Consider the following 18,470-nt stretch of genomic DNA (forward strand, 5'->3'; position numbering starts at 1 on the left):
ACAAAGAGCAGCCTCTCATTATGTAAGCCATCATGCACAATCTGATTGTTCTATAATACTGGACAGCCATCAAATGCCATTTGTGTCCCAATGTGCAATACAACATGTAAATTCAATGTAAATTCATTTTTCAGAGCATAAACAATTTACGCTATTCCTTTCTCTTTGCGTCCTGTAACCCCCTTCAGCCAGCAGTAGAAGTACTCAAATCCTTTACTTTAGTGAAAGTAGCTATACCACAAAGTAAAAATACTCCATTACAAATAAAGGTTCTGCATTAAAAATCTTACTTAAGTAAAGGTACAGTATTGGTGCTGGAAATATTCTAAATATAGCATACACTTAAACTGATACCGATTATTTTAGGTGGGCCTTCTTTTAGGTGGCTAAAATACGTTCTGCTGCTGACCCAGTCCACAGCAATGCATTGCTTAGCTTCCGTGCCGGTACAACTCTCTGCTTCTCTGCTATCTACTCTAGGTATGACTAAAGATAAGTACCTCATACAAATCCACTTCAAAAAACCCAAACTATCCCTTTAAGTAAAAGTACAATAATGTAAAAATACTCCATTACAAGTAAAAGTGCTACATTCAAAATTCTACTAAAGTAAAGGTACATACGTATTATCAGCAAAATACACTCGAAAGTTTTCAGTCCGCAGAAAAATAATATATATTATTATATATTACATTATAAGACTGTTAACACTGATGCAACAGTGTATAAGTAGCATGTTACTGTTGTAGCTGGTCAAGTTTAGAGTTAAAGTCAGGCCCGCTCCAAAGGGTCACAGGAAAAATATGAGAGATGATTAATGGGGTAAGAAAGAAGAAAAAACAGCTATACAAGTTTGTATTCATTTATCAGACTTTTCTCTAATCTTTCCTTTTTTTTTGATATATTGGATACATACTTCGTTGGGCCTCGAACAGTTATTGAAATTAAACCATTTGAGAAATATAGGGTAACTCACTCTTTGGTTGATCTGCTAACAACTCATAGACATATGAGATACGACAAGGGGACCCAACCAGATACAGCTTTTTGGTAAGGGGTCACAAGCCATAAAGGCTGAGAGCCACAATGTATTTCATAAACTGATCGTGTGTTTTTATATGTAAAATCTTAATCTGAAAAGTAATTAGTAACTATAACTGTCAAATAAATGTAGTGGATTAAAAAGTGCAATATTTCCCTTTGAAATGTAGTGGAATAGAAGTTTAAAGTAGCATGAAATGGAAATACTCAAGTAAAGGACAAGTACCTCGAGTACAGAACTTGCATGCTTAGTTACTTTCCACCGCTGCCTTCAACACACTCTTTCTTTCTTTCTTTCTTTCTTTCTTTCTTTCTTTCTTTCTTTCTTTCTTTCTTTCTTTCTTTCTTTCTTTCTTTCAAGTTCCTAAATTGCCATGTGTCTGTCTTCATGAAGTACTAGTCCCTCAACTCAAAGGAGGGAATCCACCCAGGTCTGTGAAGTAGAGGAATACTATGGAACCAGCCAGCCTGCCTTTCACATCTACCTGCCAAAAACCCAGTGTGACCTACCCTTGAAGTCCACCCATCTTGCTTGCATCCCTAAACCATCATCCCCAGCACTTAGATGGAGCCCAATGCACTTTTATCCCAATGTGTCTACAGAGCTAACCAACATTGCATAGACCATGACAGGGGCAGAGACTGTTATCCTATTGAGAAGTATATGGACTACCCACTACCTACCTGAGAAGGCACAAGGTTGACATTGTACACCTGCAGTACGAGCAGTCAGACAGACACAAACACACACATGCAAACGCCACCTCACTCACAAACACAACTCTGTAACACATGCACATGCAGTACATTCAAACAAAACATCAACAAACTCTGTAATTACAAGTATTAAACTATGTTAACATTTAGCTGTGTGTACCACCGTCAGGATGTGTGTCATGTTTTATTTGTGAAAAGAAGAAACTGCTAATTTTCAGATAATATCGGTTTGATGTAAATCTATTGTGTTTCATATGTAAGGTTTGACAATGAAATGAAAGTTTTAGTTTCTTCTTTTGCTCATATGCCCCTTTGTTCCTCTTCATTTACTAGAAAAAGATATTTAAGACTATTTTATAATATTATCATCCAAAAGAGAAAAAACTTGTATTACAAAGTATGTACAGTGAATATTAAAGATGTTCTAGGAATTTTACCTAAATCCATTCAATGCCCTGCTAGCTAACTTTGCACAGTGCTTCAGTTTGAGAAGAAATCTAATATTTTATAGTCTGTGGTATCTACACTGTGATGGGGGCTATTAGGACTGTGTGCTGCAGGACTCGCAGCTGCTGTGTGAGTGTGCTTCTGTATGTGTGTAGGGAAGTCTGTGGGTGTGTGCGAGTGAGTATGAGTGCATGCACATACATAAGTGTTAGTGTGAATGTGTTGCATTTGTTGGGCTAGAAAACCAATATGCCAGCCACACACACAATTGTCCTGTAGTGTAGCTAAGTCTGTCTGTCTCTATCTCCAGCTCTCTCCTTCTGTTTCTCTCTCTTTGACTCCCTTTCTCGCTTTGTTTTGTTGGGACATACAGGGTAACATGATGGCATCGTAATATTATTTATAGTGACTGGTGTGCCTGGGGAGAGAACTCTAGTGGTAATGGATCAGCCTGTCCCAGCCTCACCTGTGGATATGTTCTTGTGTAAATAGATATTCTATAAATACCAAACAATTAGCAAATATGGAGAGGGAGGTTAACTTAGAGCAATTAAATAGATTCCTTTAAGAATATATGAACACTTAATAAAGATTTTCACTGTAAAACGCAGTTGTGATTTTTTTCTTTTTGTTCATTTTGACAAAAGTTTATTTTTGTTAAGGGGTACTCCATCGAATTTACACATGAAGATTAGTTAACTAGATATGGCCAGTGCTACTCAGTGTGTGAAAACAGTTGTATAATTCCTTTGGTGGCGCCGGAGGGAGCTTTGTTAAGTCTAAATAAATTTCAGCTTGGGTTTGGATATTACACATTTATGAGAGAAAACCTGCATTGCAATCCCAGGACATGAAGTTTTAAAGACGTGGACATAACCAGGGAAGGTTTAATGAGACCCTATTGAGTTGGGAAATGTAGGATCCTCTGTTTTTGGAGTTTGACCCATATTAGGGACTAAAAGTCAGGATATCTCAGCCTCTGCTTCATCAATTTTGAATATTCTGTTTAGAATCTGTCTCTTGCAAGTCCCCCAACTTTATGGAAGTGTATTAAAACCCCTTTAAAGGGCCAAATATGGCTGTTGGGAGGGACATTTGACAGCTATGACTTTGGTTTGTTGTAATATAATTGAGAAGGTAACTGCAAAGGGACATAAATTATGTAAAAATACAAACATTGCCAGGTTTACTCCCTCTGTTTTAGAAGGTATATAGCAGGAGATAAAACAAGTCACAAAATACCTGTATATTTAAGATAATTATGAATATTGATTTAAACAGGACCAAACATTACTGATCAAGTTTTTTCTGAAAAGTTAAGTTTTCTTTTAAGACAGCATACATTCTCCAATATGAATGTTAAATTCAACAAAATAATCCCAACTCAATATCCACTCTCCATCATAGCATTCGACCATATTACACACGTCTTCATCAATGTATGGAGTTTGCTCATTTGTCATGGAGATGGATCTGTTGCAAGCTCATTCATCTGCTGATGAAGATCACATTATACAGTTCCAGAAAAAGCAAGGTCAAGAATTAATAAACTTTTATGCTTAACAACAGTAAGGTTTTGGTGAATGGATATATTTGTTGATTACAGCATTCTTAGTATGATTGTTTGTTAAAAATATATCTAAATTAAAGGTTAGGGTTATATTACATGTACATATTACTGTCAAGCAAAGGAGCACCTTCAGCGGAAGACTCATCCCACCAAAAAGCGCCACAGAGCGCCACAGGAAGTCATTCCTGCCTGTGGCCATCAAACTATTTAACTCCTCCCTCTAAGGGTTAGTCTGTTTGACCCTAGGTCACTAAACTGGACATTGAGCATTACATCTCTGCCATAATTAATAATAATTGTGCAATATTCTGTGTACTACTCCCGTGCAATATTAGTTTTCCCATGTTAGTTTTTCTTATTTATTGTTATTGATATTATATACCTCAATTACTCTCAACAGTACATGCACCTCCGCTTATTACTATTACTTATTACATATTTGGTTACACTGTATTTTATACTGTACTTTCATCATCAACCAGTAAACCCACTTGGTACTCGGCACTTAGTTTATCTTATACTTATACCGACCTGATACTTAATTTATTTTCGGACCTGTTTTATAGTGTTTATAGTGTATCATATCGTTTTCTAGTACTTTCTCCTGTGTGCACTGATGTAAAGGCAAGCTACTGTAACAAAGAGTTTCCCTACGGGGATCAATAAAGTATTTCTGATTCTGATTCTGATTCTGACATAACAAATTGATGCACAACACTCAAAATGTGTTTGAGGGAAAAAAAGAAGAGGAAGGAAGTTTAAAAGAGCCAGCACACTTTCAGCACACTATTGCCTTTATTATGCAAGACAGGTCACCGGATGTTGCCACAGTCTGAAAGCTTTGAAAGAGTTTAATTTAAAATTGCGGCTTTGAGAGAAAGAGTAGAGTCTGCTCTTTGGGTTTAAAAGTAATTTTTTATCAATTACAGTGTTTATCAATTACAATAAAACAGCATATGAGGAAAATGAATTTAAACATTCATCTTTTAATTTACTTTTTATTTTAATGCTAACCTTCAATTTCCATATCACGTTCAAAAGTCAGAGCACAAGATTTAAATATAGCCGTCCGGTGATAGGCCACGACTCTCACCTCATATTTCCAGACAAGACAAGTAAGAACACAGTTGCTTTGAGAGATAAAAGTTCTTTGAGATTATGAAAGATTTACCTCTCACTCACAAGTCACAATAGCCTTTTTATCCAAGTCACATGTCTAGACCACGACAAAGAAAAGAATGTTGTGGGGAGAGAAACATAAGGGGAAAAAAGAAAATACCACATTTAGCCATTATTGTTTGCAGCTGATGCTTTAAGGCATAGCATCGAGAACCTGTTTCATGCAGCTCAGATGGCTTTGTCATCAGGAATAGAAAAGAATAAGATATGCGTGGCTGTGTGTGGTTTCTGTCCTCATGGGAGTCCTTTGGGGTATCCAGGGGGTGAGAGGAGAAATAACTTCATTTGTTTAATTGCATTTCATCGCAGCACAATAAGCGAGTGCATAAAATGGCTGCAGTATTTTGACTTGAGATTTCATTGGTAGGTTAATTGTTAGTTAGCAGCCCTTTCATGGTAGAAACAGTTATACAATTCTATATTAAATCACAATTAGTGAATATAAAATCAGGTTTCCTAGGACAAATCCATAACAAAATAATGAGTCATGATACAAACAGATACTTTCACACAACACTGAAAGTAAAAAGTCAACCAATCACATAACAAAACCTATGATATCTGAAACTGTCCGGAGTATACCACGAGTGTACCATAGATGTGTTATAAGATGTATTATATTTATTACATTTATTATGGGGTGAAAAGTGTATTTACTCTCTACTTAACTGTAATGAAGTACAATTGAGTATTTATCAATAACTAGAGTATTTCAAATCTATGCAGCTTTGTACTTATACTCCATTTCTTTTCAACGGTACACATTGTACTTTTTACTCAGCTACTTTGATTTTGCATGCAATACATAAGACTGACATACAAAATATGATGTATTATTATAAATTAATTACATTTACTCAAGTACTGGACTTAAGAACTTGTACTTTACTTGACTATTTCCATTTAATGCTACTTTTTACTTCACTTAATTTCAGAGAGAAATATTGTGATCTGCACTCTACTACATTATTTCTAAAGCTACAGTTAGTAGTTACTTTTCAGATTAATAATTTACTCTATGAGCAGTTTATAAATTATGATGCACTGATTAAACTACAGTACCAGAAAGTAAATAAAACAGTACTTTTATTTTTGATACGTTTGTAACCAATACTTATGTACTTTTACTTAAATAACATTTTGAATGCAGGACTTTTACATGTACTGGAGTATTTTTTATAGTATGGCATTTTTACTTTTAGTAAATGATCTTAATACTTCTTCCACCACTGAAATATATGGAGAGTACCTTTAAGAGATGCCCTCCTGGGAGGGGGAGGGGATTCAAAAATGTAGCCCCGCCTCTGCTGGTTGTCATCGCGGGAACAGAAACTAAACATCAGCTAAAACAAAATGGGAGCGTCGCTGGACACTCCGGCGAGGTGTCCTCTGTGCAACGAGCTGACTGGGGACCCCGTCACTCTGAAATGCAACCACCGGTTCTGCCAACGGTGTATTGGAGACTTGTGGAGTGTTGCACCGAACGGGCCGTACCATTGTCCGGAGTGGAGGTGTAAAACAGTGTACCAGACGCTGCCGTTTGCTAGCAGTTTGATACGGACGGCCACCAACAGTCAACGTGCTCAGCCCCGCAGCACTGCAGGTACAGGTACAGTTCAAACTAGGGTAACGATGGGCTTGTAACCAGCTGGTTAAAAATAACAGCTAGCTAACGTTAGTGGTCTCCCTCTCACATAGTACATAAACGTAAGGCGCCCATTGCATAGCTAGATAATAAAACTGGCATGTCCTAGTTGTACAGGCTAGTTCCTAATTTTTGTATAACCTTATTTTAGGTGGTTGCTAATGCTAGTTTGCTTTATTCTGTAGCTACTTGATTATTTGTAATACTGGCACCCTAATAAAAAAATAGACTGAACTTCCTCACCGGCAAATGCCATTCCAGCCAGGTCATTGAAGGGATAGTTCAAGTTTTTGAAGTGGGGTTGTGTGAGGTACTTATCGATAGTCAGTGTATTACCTACAGCTGATGGGGGTCGGCCGCTCCAGTTTGGAGAAGCAGACAGCTGCACCGCCACAGACTTAGCTCTGTAATGTTGTGAATGGTGATCAACCGTAATACGTATTTTAACCGCCAAAAAAGTTCGACCTAAAAAAGAAAAATCACTGTCAGTCTGTGTGTGTGTACGCTGTCAAAGTGAAATCCTCACCGCTTTACCGTGCTGTCAGACGGCCCCTTTCCTTTGGCACTACGTTTTCTCAACCGCGGAACTTTCGTGCTGCTTCGCGCACTGTATTACGCCGCCCGTAAATATGCTGTTTAGGGCGTAGTTCGAGCTGTTTATTGATCTGAAAACTGATGCGCATATGTTGGGGAAAAGTTGAAACTTGAGTTTCAAAAGTGCAAATCTTTATTTTCATACTTTTACGGAAGTACATTTGCACTCGTATTGCAGACTGTTCTTTGAAAGCTGAGTTTACTACACTTGCAGGTGTTTTAGTGAAGTAATGCTGTAAAAGTGCTAAGTCAACCTTCCTTCTGACCAGTTTTGCTTTGTTTGTATTGTATTTTTAAAGGCACATCCAGTAATAATGAGCAAAACATATTTGACTCGATATTGGTGAGGCCCTCACTCACCAGCCGACTTCTCGGGAAGAGAAAGGCCAGCACACCTGTTTCGGAGCAACCTGACACAAAGCGATCGACTGTGGAGTCTCCCAGTGAGCGGTCCAGTGACACCGAGACTCCCACCACTTCCTTCTCAGATAAACGTAGGCAGTCAACTAGTGTGGAGACGTCCAAGAAAGCAGTGCACCCAGAATCTACACAGTCTGAGCGTGGTGATGGCACATCCTCCAGTGACAACTCTGACAGCAAGGCATTACCTGCAGGTGATGTGTCACATGACATCTCAATCCAGCAGAACCAGCGTAAATCGGTAGACGTCGTCTCGTTAGATGACTCTGACAGCTCCAATGAAGTAGATATATGTGATGCACCTCTTTTAGCAACCCCCAAGAAAGAGACAGAAATTCATGCATCGCCAAAGAAACCTGCCTCACCTGCCAACTCTGATTTCTTTCCTGGGGTCTCAACTCCAGGTAAAGATAAGTCGCCAGTTCACCATGTCAGCAAGTCTCCTCTGATATCCACCAAACATCCTGCCACTGCTTCAGCATCCCCAAGTCGTGTTGGCATCTTCCCCAGGTTGGAGAGCAAAAATGCCAGCCCTGTGCCCTGCCATTATTGCCCTAAAACTGGGTACCAGTCTGCTGTGAAGACCTGTCTGGTGTGCGGAGCTTCCATGTGTAAAGAGCACCTGCGTCCCCACCTGGACTCCCCTGTCTTCCAGAATCACACCCTGGTTCCTCCCATGGAAGACATGTCTCCCTGGAGGTGCCAGGAGCACCAAGAGATAAACCGTATCTACTGTCGGCAGTGTGGAGTGTGTGTGTGCACGGTGTGTACTGTCATAGGCTCGCACCGTGACCATGTCTGCATCAGCATCAGGGAGGCAGAGAAAGAGCTCAGAGTAAGTGCTGACTTTACAGCACCATATAAACTAGATACACAGTAATTGTAGTTAAAGTTGAGATAAATGTAAACATAGCCATAACAATAAATAAGTGTTTTTGGGTTTTTTTATCTCTGTGCAAATTTTTCACCAGGGGAACCTAAAGGAAGAAATCAAGCAGTTGCAGGAGACTGAACAGCAAGTGAAGAACATAGTGACTGAACTCACACAGAAGAAAGAGACCATCAAAGTAAGACATTTAACTCCATAGTTCTCACGAAAGCATGCATGTATTTAGGTTAATTGGTTAGAATAACAAGATAATTTTTTTTTTTTTTACTCTGACTCAAGGTGATGTACATGTTTTTACAGATGCACTGACTATATTGAAGGGAATAAAAGTTACAGTATACATAATGGCGCTATAGCATTGTATTGTGATGATAGTTTTGTTTGTAAGCGGATATAATCAGCTACAAGTGGATAACACATTTCTACAGTCAATTGTAACATGCACAGTTTCATATCAGACTTGGAAGACTTGTCCTCCTCAAAAGCGAGGAGTTTGTTTAAAAAATGCCCAAGAACGGTTCATTTATCAACATTTATTTTTAAGTTGATATATGATCATTTCCATGGTGCATCTTGAATTGTATTGTGAGTTGAGGGTATGGTTACACAAGTAACACAAATTCCAAAAAGATTCAGATTCATAAAATACATTAGCAGTGTTTTTAAATGCTTTTACTATTTAAAGTTGGTTTGAAGTTCATATTGCTTGAGGAAAACGTAATCTTAAATTCAGATTTTCACATTTCTTTTCTGTTGGTTGCACGGTAGACCAATAATTATACATCAGAGTCCTCTAACTGCAATGAGAAGAGCCTTGTAGGAATCGATTCATATTTTGTCTGTCCAGGTGGTTTTAAGTGAGGCACAAGCAGGAGTGCAGCAGCAGTACGGAGCCATCAGAGAGGCCCTGGAGCAGGAGGAGCAATCAGCTCTTCAGCATGTGACGAAGGAGGAGAGCAGGGTTCTGGGGGGACTAGAGGAGAAACTCAGCCACCTCCGGAGCTCCCTGCAATCCATCCAGCAAGGCCTCCACACCCTGGAGGGGCTGGCTGATGCCAAGGGAGACAAACGCATTCAGGAACAGGCCTTCATTATGGTGTGTTTGATGTTAGGAGAAGAACCTGTTTATTTGTTGGTTAAAATCTATTGTTGGCTTATGAACACTAAGACAAGGAAATTTCTTTTTCCTCTTTCTCCCATGACAGGAATACAGCAAGGTAGCCCAACTGTAAGTGATTTCCTCTCAACTTCTACCTAGTTGTATGTAAAGCTGTGACAGCTAAATGTGCTGCCAACAAAGCTTAGCTTCAGTAGACAGCCTGTATAAACATTTTGTGAAAGTCCTAAAGGGTCAGTTCACCCTTATTTTAAAAGAAACATATTTTCAAACAAAACTATCTGCATGTTGACATTCCACAAGAGGTAATTGAGAAAAATATTTCTTGTAATTTTAGTGAACCAACCCTAATTTTGTCTTTGTATTAAACTGCTCAACTACATGTAGAAAAATAAATCTACATTTTTATGAACAAGCCAACATTTTTGCTACCTTTAGCTAGGTTATGCATGGATCAAAAGAAATAAGTGGAAATTTTATGTTGACAGGCATATTACTAATAACAGCTGCAGTCTCTTTTATGTATATAGTATAGTGTATGTATAATGTGGGTATGGTTTTTGTGCGTCCGTTTTTCACGGAAGCTTTATCTAATCTCGTTAAGTTTGCTAAAATAATAATGGCTGCTTTTAAGTAGGGCTGCAGAATTAATTGAAATATTATCGAAATCAATTTTTTGATAAAGGTAAAATGTGTGACAAAACAGCATTATAATGAAGTACTGTGGTGCTGCAGAGATTCCCTGGCCTACAAATCTCCAGATGTAAGAAAACATGTTGGTTTGGTGCAGACCCCAACAAATGTCACATCATCATAATTTCAATGTTTTGGGGTTTTTTTAGTGAAAATGAAAAGTGTGATGCAAAAATGATCGTTCCCACTAATCGTGAATTATAATGCAATCGTAATATCTGTCAAAATAATCCCAATGTGATAAATTTTTTTGCCATATTGTGCAGCCCTACTTTTAAGTAACTACTGTATATTTACAGTGTGCTTGTTTGCTCATTTGTATATATATATATTTTTTTAACTATTATTTTCTTCTTTCTAGTATTGTATTTGCCACTGTCCACTTATTTTGTTTCTGTTTCTTTTGTTTGTTTGTTTTTATGTTAACTGTGTCCATATACCTCTTTTGTGAGGTCATCAAGGAAAAAGAAATGCAATTATTTTAAGTGCTCTCTACTCACTCTGCTCTTCTTCACCAGGGCTAGTAACATAGGAAGCTGTGTGGACCAGTTCGAGGCTCCAGAGGAAGTGGATCAGGCTCGGCTGAAATGTCTGCAGAGGTGGACCGAGAAACGGCGGGACACAGTCGTCATCACTGTGCCAGGCAAAGACGGAGACCTCTACAGACTTCTCTGTGAGACAAGTGGTTGTTTATACAAACACCTGTTTACTTTCCACATACTGATGAATCACAGCTAATTAAACCAAATGATTAACTGCATCCTGTAGGCCCAAAGGTGGCACATTCAATTAGTGTTCTCTAAATGCGTCTAATTTTCTTTTTCTGTGTACAGATGGTACCGTCCCCTTCTTGGATGCAGAAACAGCCCATCCCAAACTGCAGCTGTCTGATAACAACAGGAGGGTGATCTACAGCGAAGCCCAGCAGACCTACACAGAGCACGAGGCTCGCTTCAGCTCCTTCCCACAGGTCCTGGCCTCTGGTGCCCTGGAGGGGGGTCGCTGGTACTGGGAGGTGAACGTGTCTGTGGATGAGGGCCGCTGGAAGGTGGGGCTGTGTGAGGGTCAGATAGAGAGGAAAGGCCAAAAGGACAACTCTCGTCTGGGCTTCAACTCGTACTCCTGGTGCCTGGCCTGTGACAGAAGGAAGGTGGAAGCTCTGCATAACAAGGAGGCGGTTCCTGTGGATGCAGATGGGCTGCAGAGGGTAGGAGTGTTCCTCAACTTTGAAGAGGGTATTTTATCATTCTTTAATGTGACACCAGGGGGCAGTCTAGCTTTAATGCATTCCTACAAGCACAGGTTTACTGAGCCTCTTTACCCAGCCTTGTCTGTGTCTAAAACACACCTGGCCATCTGTGATCTGTTCCAGTCATAAACCCTGCAATACTTGCATGTCAGTTCTGCTGAAAATGAAAAGAACATGAAAAAGCTGTGCCTTTTTTGATATGTTAAAATCATCTCATAATTAAAAATGTGCCAATTTGTAAAATTCTCTGGGATGATATTTTTGTCATGTACTGTATATAATGCTATACTTTTGCAAAAATCCTTAAATGTGATTTTTACATCATTTGATATTACTGAAATTTTAACATGCCAGAAATGTAAATTTTTATGTTTTTAATTTTAGAATGTCAATGAACAAATGAGCAAGTTTTTACATAAGAGGCAAGTTATCAGTGCAGATCAATAAAAAGTTGATTTGTATCATATTTTCATTTTGAAATGTGTTAAAAATGTTCCAAATGTGTTTTTATATCTCGTCATTGACACCTCTTTGCTCCTGTGATGACATTATTGTCTTTTTACAGTAATAAAATGTCAAAGTTTCAAAAGCAAAGTAAAACCTGTATTATGTCTTGCTTTTTATACTTCCCATTTGCGTTTTAAATAGAAACACAGGTGTGTGAGTGGGTGGCGTGTTTCCCCTCAACAGGTGACAGTTGGTGTGCTGACTTTGAACTCTCACTGCCCCCACAGCAACCAACAACAAACACTGCCTTTGGCACAAACTCCTTATAGCATCACAGATCACTACTGTTGTTAAATTGCCCTCCTCCGTGCACAACTCTGAGGCTCATTTATTCTGACTGGGATCTGTGTGGCTGACATCATTGAGAGGGATCAAAGTGATGTTTACATAAACTCCGTCTGGATGATTGGTAGAGCACTAGCATGCCAGAAGTTCAGGGACAGCTGGCCATGCATCAAGATTGATCCAAACTTGTTGGCTAATTGAGTAGCTTAAAATCCTCAGGATGGACAGTAATAAAAGTATTTTAAGTACTTTTGAAAAGGGCTGAATGAAAGTCTTAATTGAGCTTGTACAAGAGAGCTCTGGAGAATAGAGCTTTGTAAAGAGCAAGGTCTAATCAACACCTGCAGTTATTTTTTTTTTAATGGTTTAATAACTAATTTCTCTTGTTTCTGCTTCCTCCTCTGACAGATTTATTTGGCATAATTTCAGACACTTGAGAAACTTGAATCCGCGCAGGTGCACCAGTCAACCATGGCAGCAATTTCACACTCGCAGCCACATGATCCAAAGGTAGTCAGAAATCCTGTGGGTTTTGCTTTCTTTCTCTCTTCCCCAGTTGGCGCATGAAGGCAGGGTGCAAGACATGTCTGAGAGGGAGAGAGAAAGGGGCTTAACAGTTAGGATAATTAAATTCTCCTGTCCCTGTCCATCCAATGGTCTCTCAAACTCAGCCAGGCTATTACAAGCTTTTCCAGACTTGTTACCATTAAATTAAATGAGCTAAGGGTGAGTCTCCTATATCCTAAAGGAACAGCCCAAGTATCTACTTGTCAAAATGTCCCCACATAATTGGATACCCCTACCTACTACTGGCTGCTGTGGTGAAATGCACTCAGGTATTTGTGTCTCAGAGGGATATGCAAAGAATCAAATCCCTAAATTACCATGGCAGTGTACAGCGATACATTACTAAGAGGATGTGGCCTTGCAGTTGAAAAGCCTTTGAATTATGATGGCATTAAGCTTCTGGGAAAATAATGGGTTGATCTGTTGTGTATATATATTGTTCCTTTCCACTGGTGTTCTCAAAGGCAAATAAACAGACATCAAGTCCACATTAGGAGTAGAAAGCCAGATGATAGAGGATGCTTTTTGCTTTTAAAATCATTAATTAAAGGGAATCTAAACTCTTAATTCAACTATTGAGACTAGTCTTACACTAATCTCATTTGTTCATGCCGGAAATGCCTTTGTTCTCCAGTCGATTCATACTGAAGCAGTACAGTAAGAATATCAAAGTGGGTCTCATTAGCAAAGCTTTCCTAGCTTTCCTAGTAAGCACTCTCCTTTAGATTGTATATTTTCATCTCATTATTGTTGTTAGGATGGTAAAGTGGAATGGCATGAAATTACTGAGGTCAGAGATTTTCAAACCCATGGTTGACAGAAAGCCCTCCACTTAGACTTCTTAATGCCACAAAATGTCACTCTTCAGTTCTAGCTTTTTTGATTTGTCATTGACCTTGTGTTAGATTGCTCAAAAGCAATTTGAAGTTCACTTTTAGATTTTGATATATTGCGCCATTTGATGTAGGCCCCTAAACATTAAAGCCTCTTTTTCTGTCTTTTGTGGAACTAATAGTGACTGTGCAGCACAGATTGCTGTTGCTCCTGGGCTGGGAACGGTAGTTAATTCAATTTGTTTGTATTGCATTCTTCCACAGGAAAATCTGCCATGAGTCAGCCTTTACCTCCTGGGTCAAGATCAGTCAAACCCACTGATTTGATTTGATTTCACGAGAAGTCCATTCGGCATGTAAAATGTTGAATTTATGGTCAACCAACAATACATAAGTTGTATTTATTGCCCCACTTTGTGCCTCTCATGTATTACCTTTACATTTGCGTCACAGAGCATCCGATGTTCAGGAAAATAATCACAAATAAAATTTTTAAAACCCAGAAGGTTGTTTAATGTCTTTATATAGAAAAAAATGACAGTTGATCACCCCAAATACCTATCTAATTAACTGGAAAGACGGTGTCAGCTTAATTTCTCTAGCAACACCGAGAAGCACCGTTGAATCCAAGCATTTAAATAATTTCAACTACTCCCACAACATAGGCTGCTAGTTGTTGGAACTTGAGCTATAAAGTAATTGGATATATGTTAATTTGGGTTTGGGCTCATTAGAAGGCATATACTCATTAACAGTATCAAAGGACATCTTCCTCTAGAGAGGGCAGAAATCAGCTTGCACTCCACTTTACCAGCTTGTCAACAGGCAGCAGAGATATTACTGCTCATGCATAACAAACATGTTAACTGCCACTGTCTTCTTTGAGATATACAGCCTTTTTAAAAACTATTTATTAATACTTAAGTCCTAATGTTTCCACACTGGGTTTTTCTACAAACCCCTCTAGAATGAGAAATGGATATCTATTAGTATCCTAGCAGCAGAGCACAGGAGGCCCACTGTCTGTTCCATCTTTATTTTATCCATACAAAAGTAATAGTAGTTATTTATCCCTTTGTATTATCAACAAATCTTATAGAAAAACAAAACTAGCCATCATGTTTTATTTGGGTGACATGTTCCTTCAATAAAGACAGCAAGTGTGGTTTAAGCAGTGTAGTTTACCTTTCAAGCCTACAGATGAAGAGTTATTGATAGATAAAAAGGAACATCACTTTAATTATATTAACTAGTCATTCACAGGCCCCAAACATCTGAAACACTTTTGTGTTATAGTTCTTAATTTGTTTTTAAACTGGGAGAATTGAATGATGTGCAATCTAAGAATTTAATTTTTTTTTTCAATTGTTGATGGCTATATGAAAAACTCTCATCTTGGAACCAACAACGATTTCCAAGAACTGTTGGATCTGTTTTTATAAAACCCCAGAAAACCATTTAAATATTTTAAGCCAGTAATCACATAAGTTAGGACAAAGCCAAAATAAATGTGTCCCTTCAGCCAATTTGCACTTATCACATAATTGAGATACTGAGGATAGATTTTACTCTTTTATTTTTTGGGATAGTGGAGCCTATGAATAACTGTGAACTGTATTAATTTGTATCTACAGTTAGTAATGTGTCTTTTTAATGATGCAGCACCGTATGTTCTGTGAAACACTATAAGAGTGACAAGTACACTGCCTATGTACACACCCGTCATGCCTTGTGGCCATATCTTCTGTTGGCATGGCAACAGTTAGTGAGTTCAGGTTAGCGGGGATTCTCAGGTGTCTGACCCAGTCACCTGCCAGGCTGAGCACAGTCCACTGAAATCTGAGACAGAAGAAGTGATGGGCCTATTGTTGAGTGACATGCCTATTCTTTTCCTTCACCTTTCCCCAGGCAAATCAATTTACTTGGACCGCTCCACAGAAACCGCCTCATGACTTTCATGAGCGAGTCTCTCTCTGTATCTGTCTGTCAGCCAGCGCTGAATTGATAAAATCCAATTTGATGAAAAACAAATCTCACATCTGTCTGCGCGACTGTTCGGTCTCATGTGATCGAAGTTTATCGTGGGAATGTACAAATGTCTAAATGCATGAAAAGAGATGCACAGTGTTATTTGTAAATAATCAGTTGGACTGATTTATATATTTTGTTACATGTTGTAATGTATTTATTATATATTATACTATGTTATGTTATTCTATATTACTACATTTCACCTTATACTATATCTTATATTATATTGTACTATATTATGTTAATGTTAAACTGTTTTATTATATAATATTTTTATTAATACAGACAAACACTAAGTATCATTATTTAATCATATATTAATCTGAGGGACACTGTTTACATATACTAGACTTTCTGACTTTGCTGTTACTAATGACACCACTGTCACTTTGCCTTGTAATTTTGTGTTTAATTTGTATAGTTTCTATTTTAATGTCATTGTGCTGCTGCTACAACCGAATTTCCGCTTTGGGGATCAGTAAAGGCTTGTCTTATCTTAATTTAAACACTTTAATGGCAGACAGTTATATCTTATATCTATTTGTGTCTAATTGTCTATCCCTGGCTGTTATTTAGTAGCGTTGCCCTTCAGCCATTAACATGTCAGCACATTAAGATTAGGAGGAAATAGCAGCAGCATCTATTTCAAACACTATTGTCAGCTGTATGGTGCCTGTCTGCCGCCTCCTCCTCCTCCATCCCACATACTGTACTTCCCCTCTCTGAGAATCTGCAGTGTCTTTAGCATTATTTATTTATTTGTCTACCCTACTGCTCTTTTCGCTTGGCCTCTCTGCAGGAAGGTCAGGGTCAGTGGCAGACAGAGCCTTGGCAGGGATGCAGTGTGTTGTTTGAGGCATGTTAGCAGAAGGGATTCTTGCTCTTGTGAAAGGGTGAACCTCACAAACTGTCAATGGTTTTCTTAATTACACCCTGCTGCCTATAGTCTGTGATCATTTCTAACTTTGAGAGTGCACACAGTGAGGTGCAAACCAATGTGAGCTTCAAGTCCATCAAAAATAAAACACATTGCGTAACTCTTCTCTATGACCATAAATACAAAAACATACAATATTGCAACCAACCAACAATATTCTTTAGCAAAGATAATTTGTCGTCTTAACCATCAGTGGATTAAAAGTTGAATTTTTCAATACAGCAAATTCTGTTCACATTCAACCTCATTTTAAAACTTTAAAAAAAACACAGACTAAAGTCTCTTCCATCTCTTAATATTCATGGATGACCCTAACTTATTTCAAAATCAATCTACAGTTGACCTAAAGACATACATGCTTTAACCTAATTATCTATTGTTCTCAAAAGATTCCTGTTCTTTGAGAGGAAATGTAATACAGTGGATTCAACAAAAATGGTTTCATAGTCTCTTTTTTTTAAATTTAGAAATCCAAAATGCAACTTCTCTAAATCTCCCCTTCTCTTTTGCAAAAATATCTTCTAAATTCCAATATATTTATTTAAGGGACTGGATCTATAAGTCACATTACTGATCAATGAACTGTATATAAGGAAACCAGAAACAACCTTATTGAGGAAGGAAGGTGATAAAGCTGAAAGGCTTTGGCAAATAAAGCAAAATACCAGCTTCCAAATGAAACACTTTCCTTTTGAAATTGGGAAAAACTATTAAATATAACATAGTAGCGTAGTAAGTGATGAACCTCTACAGTACTTGGAAGATTGTTTTTTAGCTTACATAGTGCCCCCTCCACTGCTAGAGTCATAGATCTATATATAGCAATGTAGCAACACAACAACAATAGTTTTCACTTCCTGTGATCGCATCCATTCTTTCTGTGGCTTTGTTTTAAAAAAATAATCCCTATATTATACTAAGATCTACAGTGGTATTTGCAAAAGAGTGCCAAATGTGTTGGATTTATTCCTTGAGGGTAATTCAGATTTTCTTTCAAACCATCTGTGCTTATTTTTTGACTTTTTGGCTCCTTTTAGGGACTCCCTTATGGCCTTTAGTAGGATTTAATGAAACGGTATTTGCAGAGATGATCTGAACCAGTTCTTGGATCTAATCATCCTGCAACTTCATTTTCCAGACAGACACAGTTGGGGCTCTTGATCTCTTTCACCTCTGAGGTTGTGTCTTGTTCTGGCCAAGGTTGCTCATCGCACACACACAATTACCAGAGAGAAAGACCTTTTTTGTGTTTTTAAATCTTTTAAGTTGATTGTTTTGTCTCTTTCCACTGTTCTCAGCACAGTTTCACCATTCATTATATCTAATCAAAGCCATGGACTCCTGTGACCCTCATCATATATAACTTCTCCCACACATACATACAGTACTCAGGCTACAGTGTTTATTGAGGCTGATGTGGTATGACAAACAGGCAATAGGCAGATAAGTTACCGGCTGGAAGTGGTGGAAGCAGGGAAGTGAGTCCAATGTGATTAAACAGTTCAATATGGAGCAGGCAAGGGAGACAAAGAATCCAATACAGAACTCATGTAAGAATGCTGGGGAACTGGGCACAGGAACCAGGTACAACAAAAAGTGCACCAAACGGCAACACAACACAAATGTCAGGAACATCCACAAGATTGGAACAAAACTCAAGACAGGCACAACACCAAACAACCCTCACACCATGCATTAACAACAATGACCCAACACTGAACAAACAAAGAGACCCAGACTGAATTCCCT

General features: G+C 38.3%; 2 protein-coding genes across 4 annotated transcripts in view; both read left to right on the forward strand.

Moving 5' to 3' along the window:
• LOC122875189 (LHFPL tetraspan subfamily member 3 protein-like) overlaps nt 1-2,811 on the forward strand; it is a 28,951-nt gene extending 26,140 nt beyond the window's left edge. Inside the window, exon 4 of one of the 2 annotated variants that reach the window (XM_044194064.1) lies at nt 1,403-2,811. The gene's annotated coding sequence lies outside the window, so the exon portion shown is untranslated. The remainder of the gene's footprint in view (nt 1-1,402) is intronic. The other variant, XM_044194063.1, reaches the window with a different exon arrangement.
• Nucleotides 2,812-6,235: 3,424 nt separating this feature from the next.
• On the forward strand, nt 6,236-12,155 carry si:dkey-29p10.4 (E3 ubiquitin/ISG15 ligase TRIM25). Of its 2 annotated transcripts, none has more exons than XM_044193756.1 (7): nt 6,236-6,563; nt 7,493-8,448; nt 8,585-8,680; nt 9,350-9,598; nt 9,708-9,730; nt 10,831-10,985; nt 11,146-12,155. In XM_044193756.1, exons 1-7 carry the CDS (start codon nt 6,308-6,310, stop codon nt 11,688-11,690), a joined length of 2,280 nt encoding a protein of 759 aa, XP_044049691.1. In that variant the 5' UTR covers nt 6,236-6,307; the 3' UTR covers nt 11,691-12,155. The 2 variants fall into 2 exon arrangements, with proteins under 2 accessions (XP_044049691.1, XP_044049692.1); XM_044193757.1 differs by having other exon boundaries at nt 6,238-6,557.
• The last annotated feature ends 6,315 nt before the right edge of the window (nt 12,156-18,470 follow it).

This window comes from Siniperca chuatsi, linkage group LG4 (assembly GCF_020085105.1).
Source record: "Siniperca chuatsi isolate FFG_IHB_CAS linkage group LG4, ASM2008510v1, whole genome shotgun sequence".
Lineage (NCBI taxonomy): Eukaryota > Metazoa > Chordata > Actinopteri > Centrarchiformes > Sinipercidae > Siniperca > Siniperca chuatsi.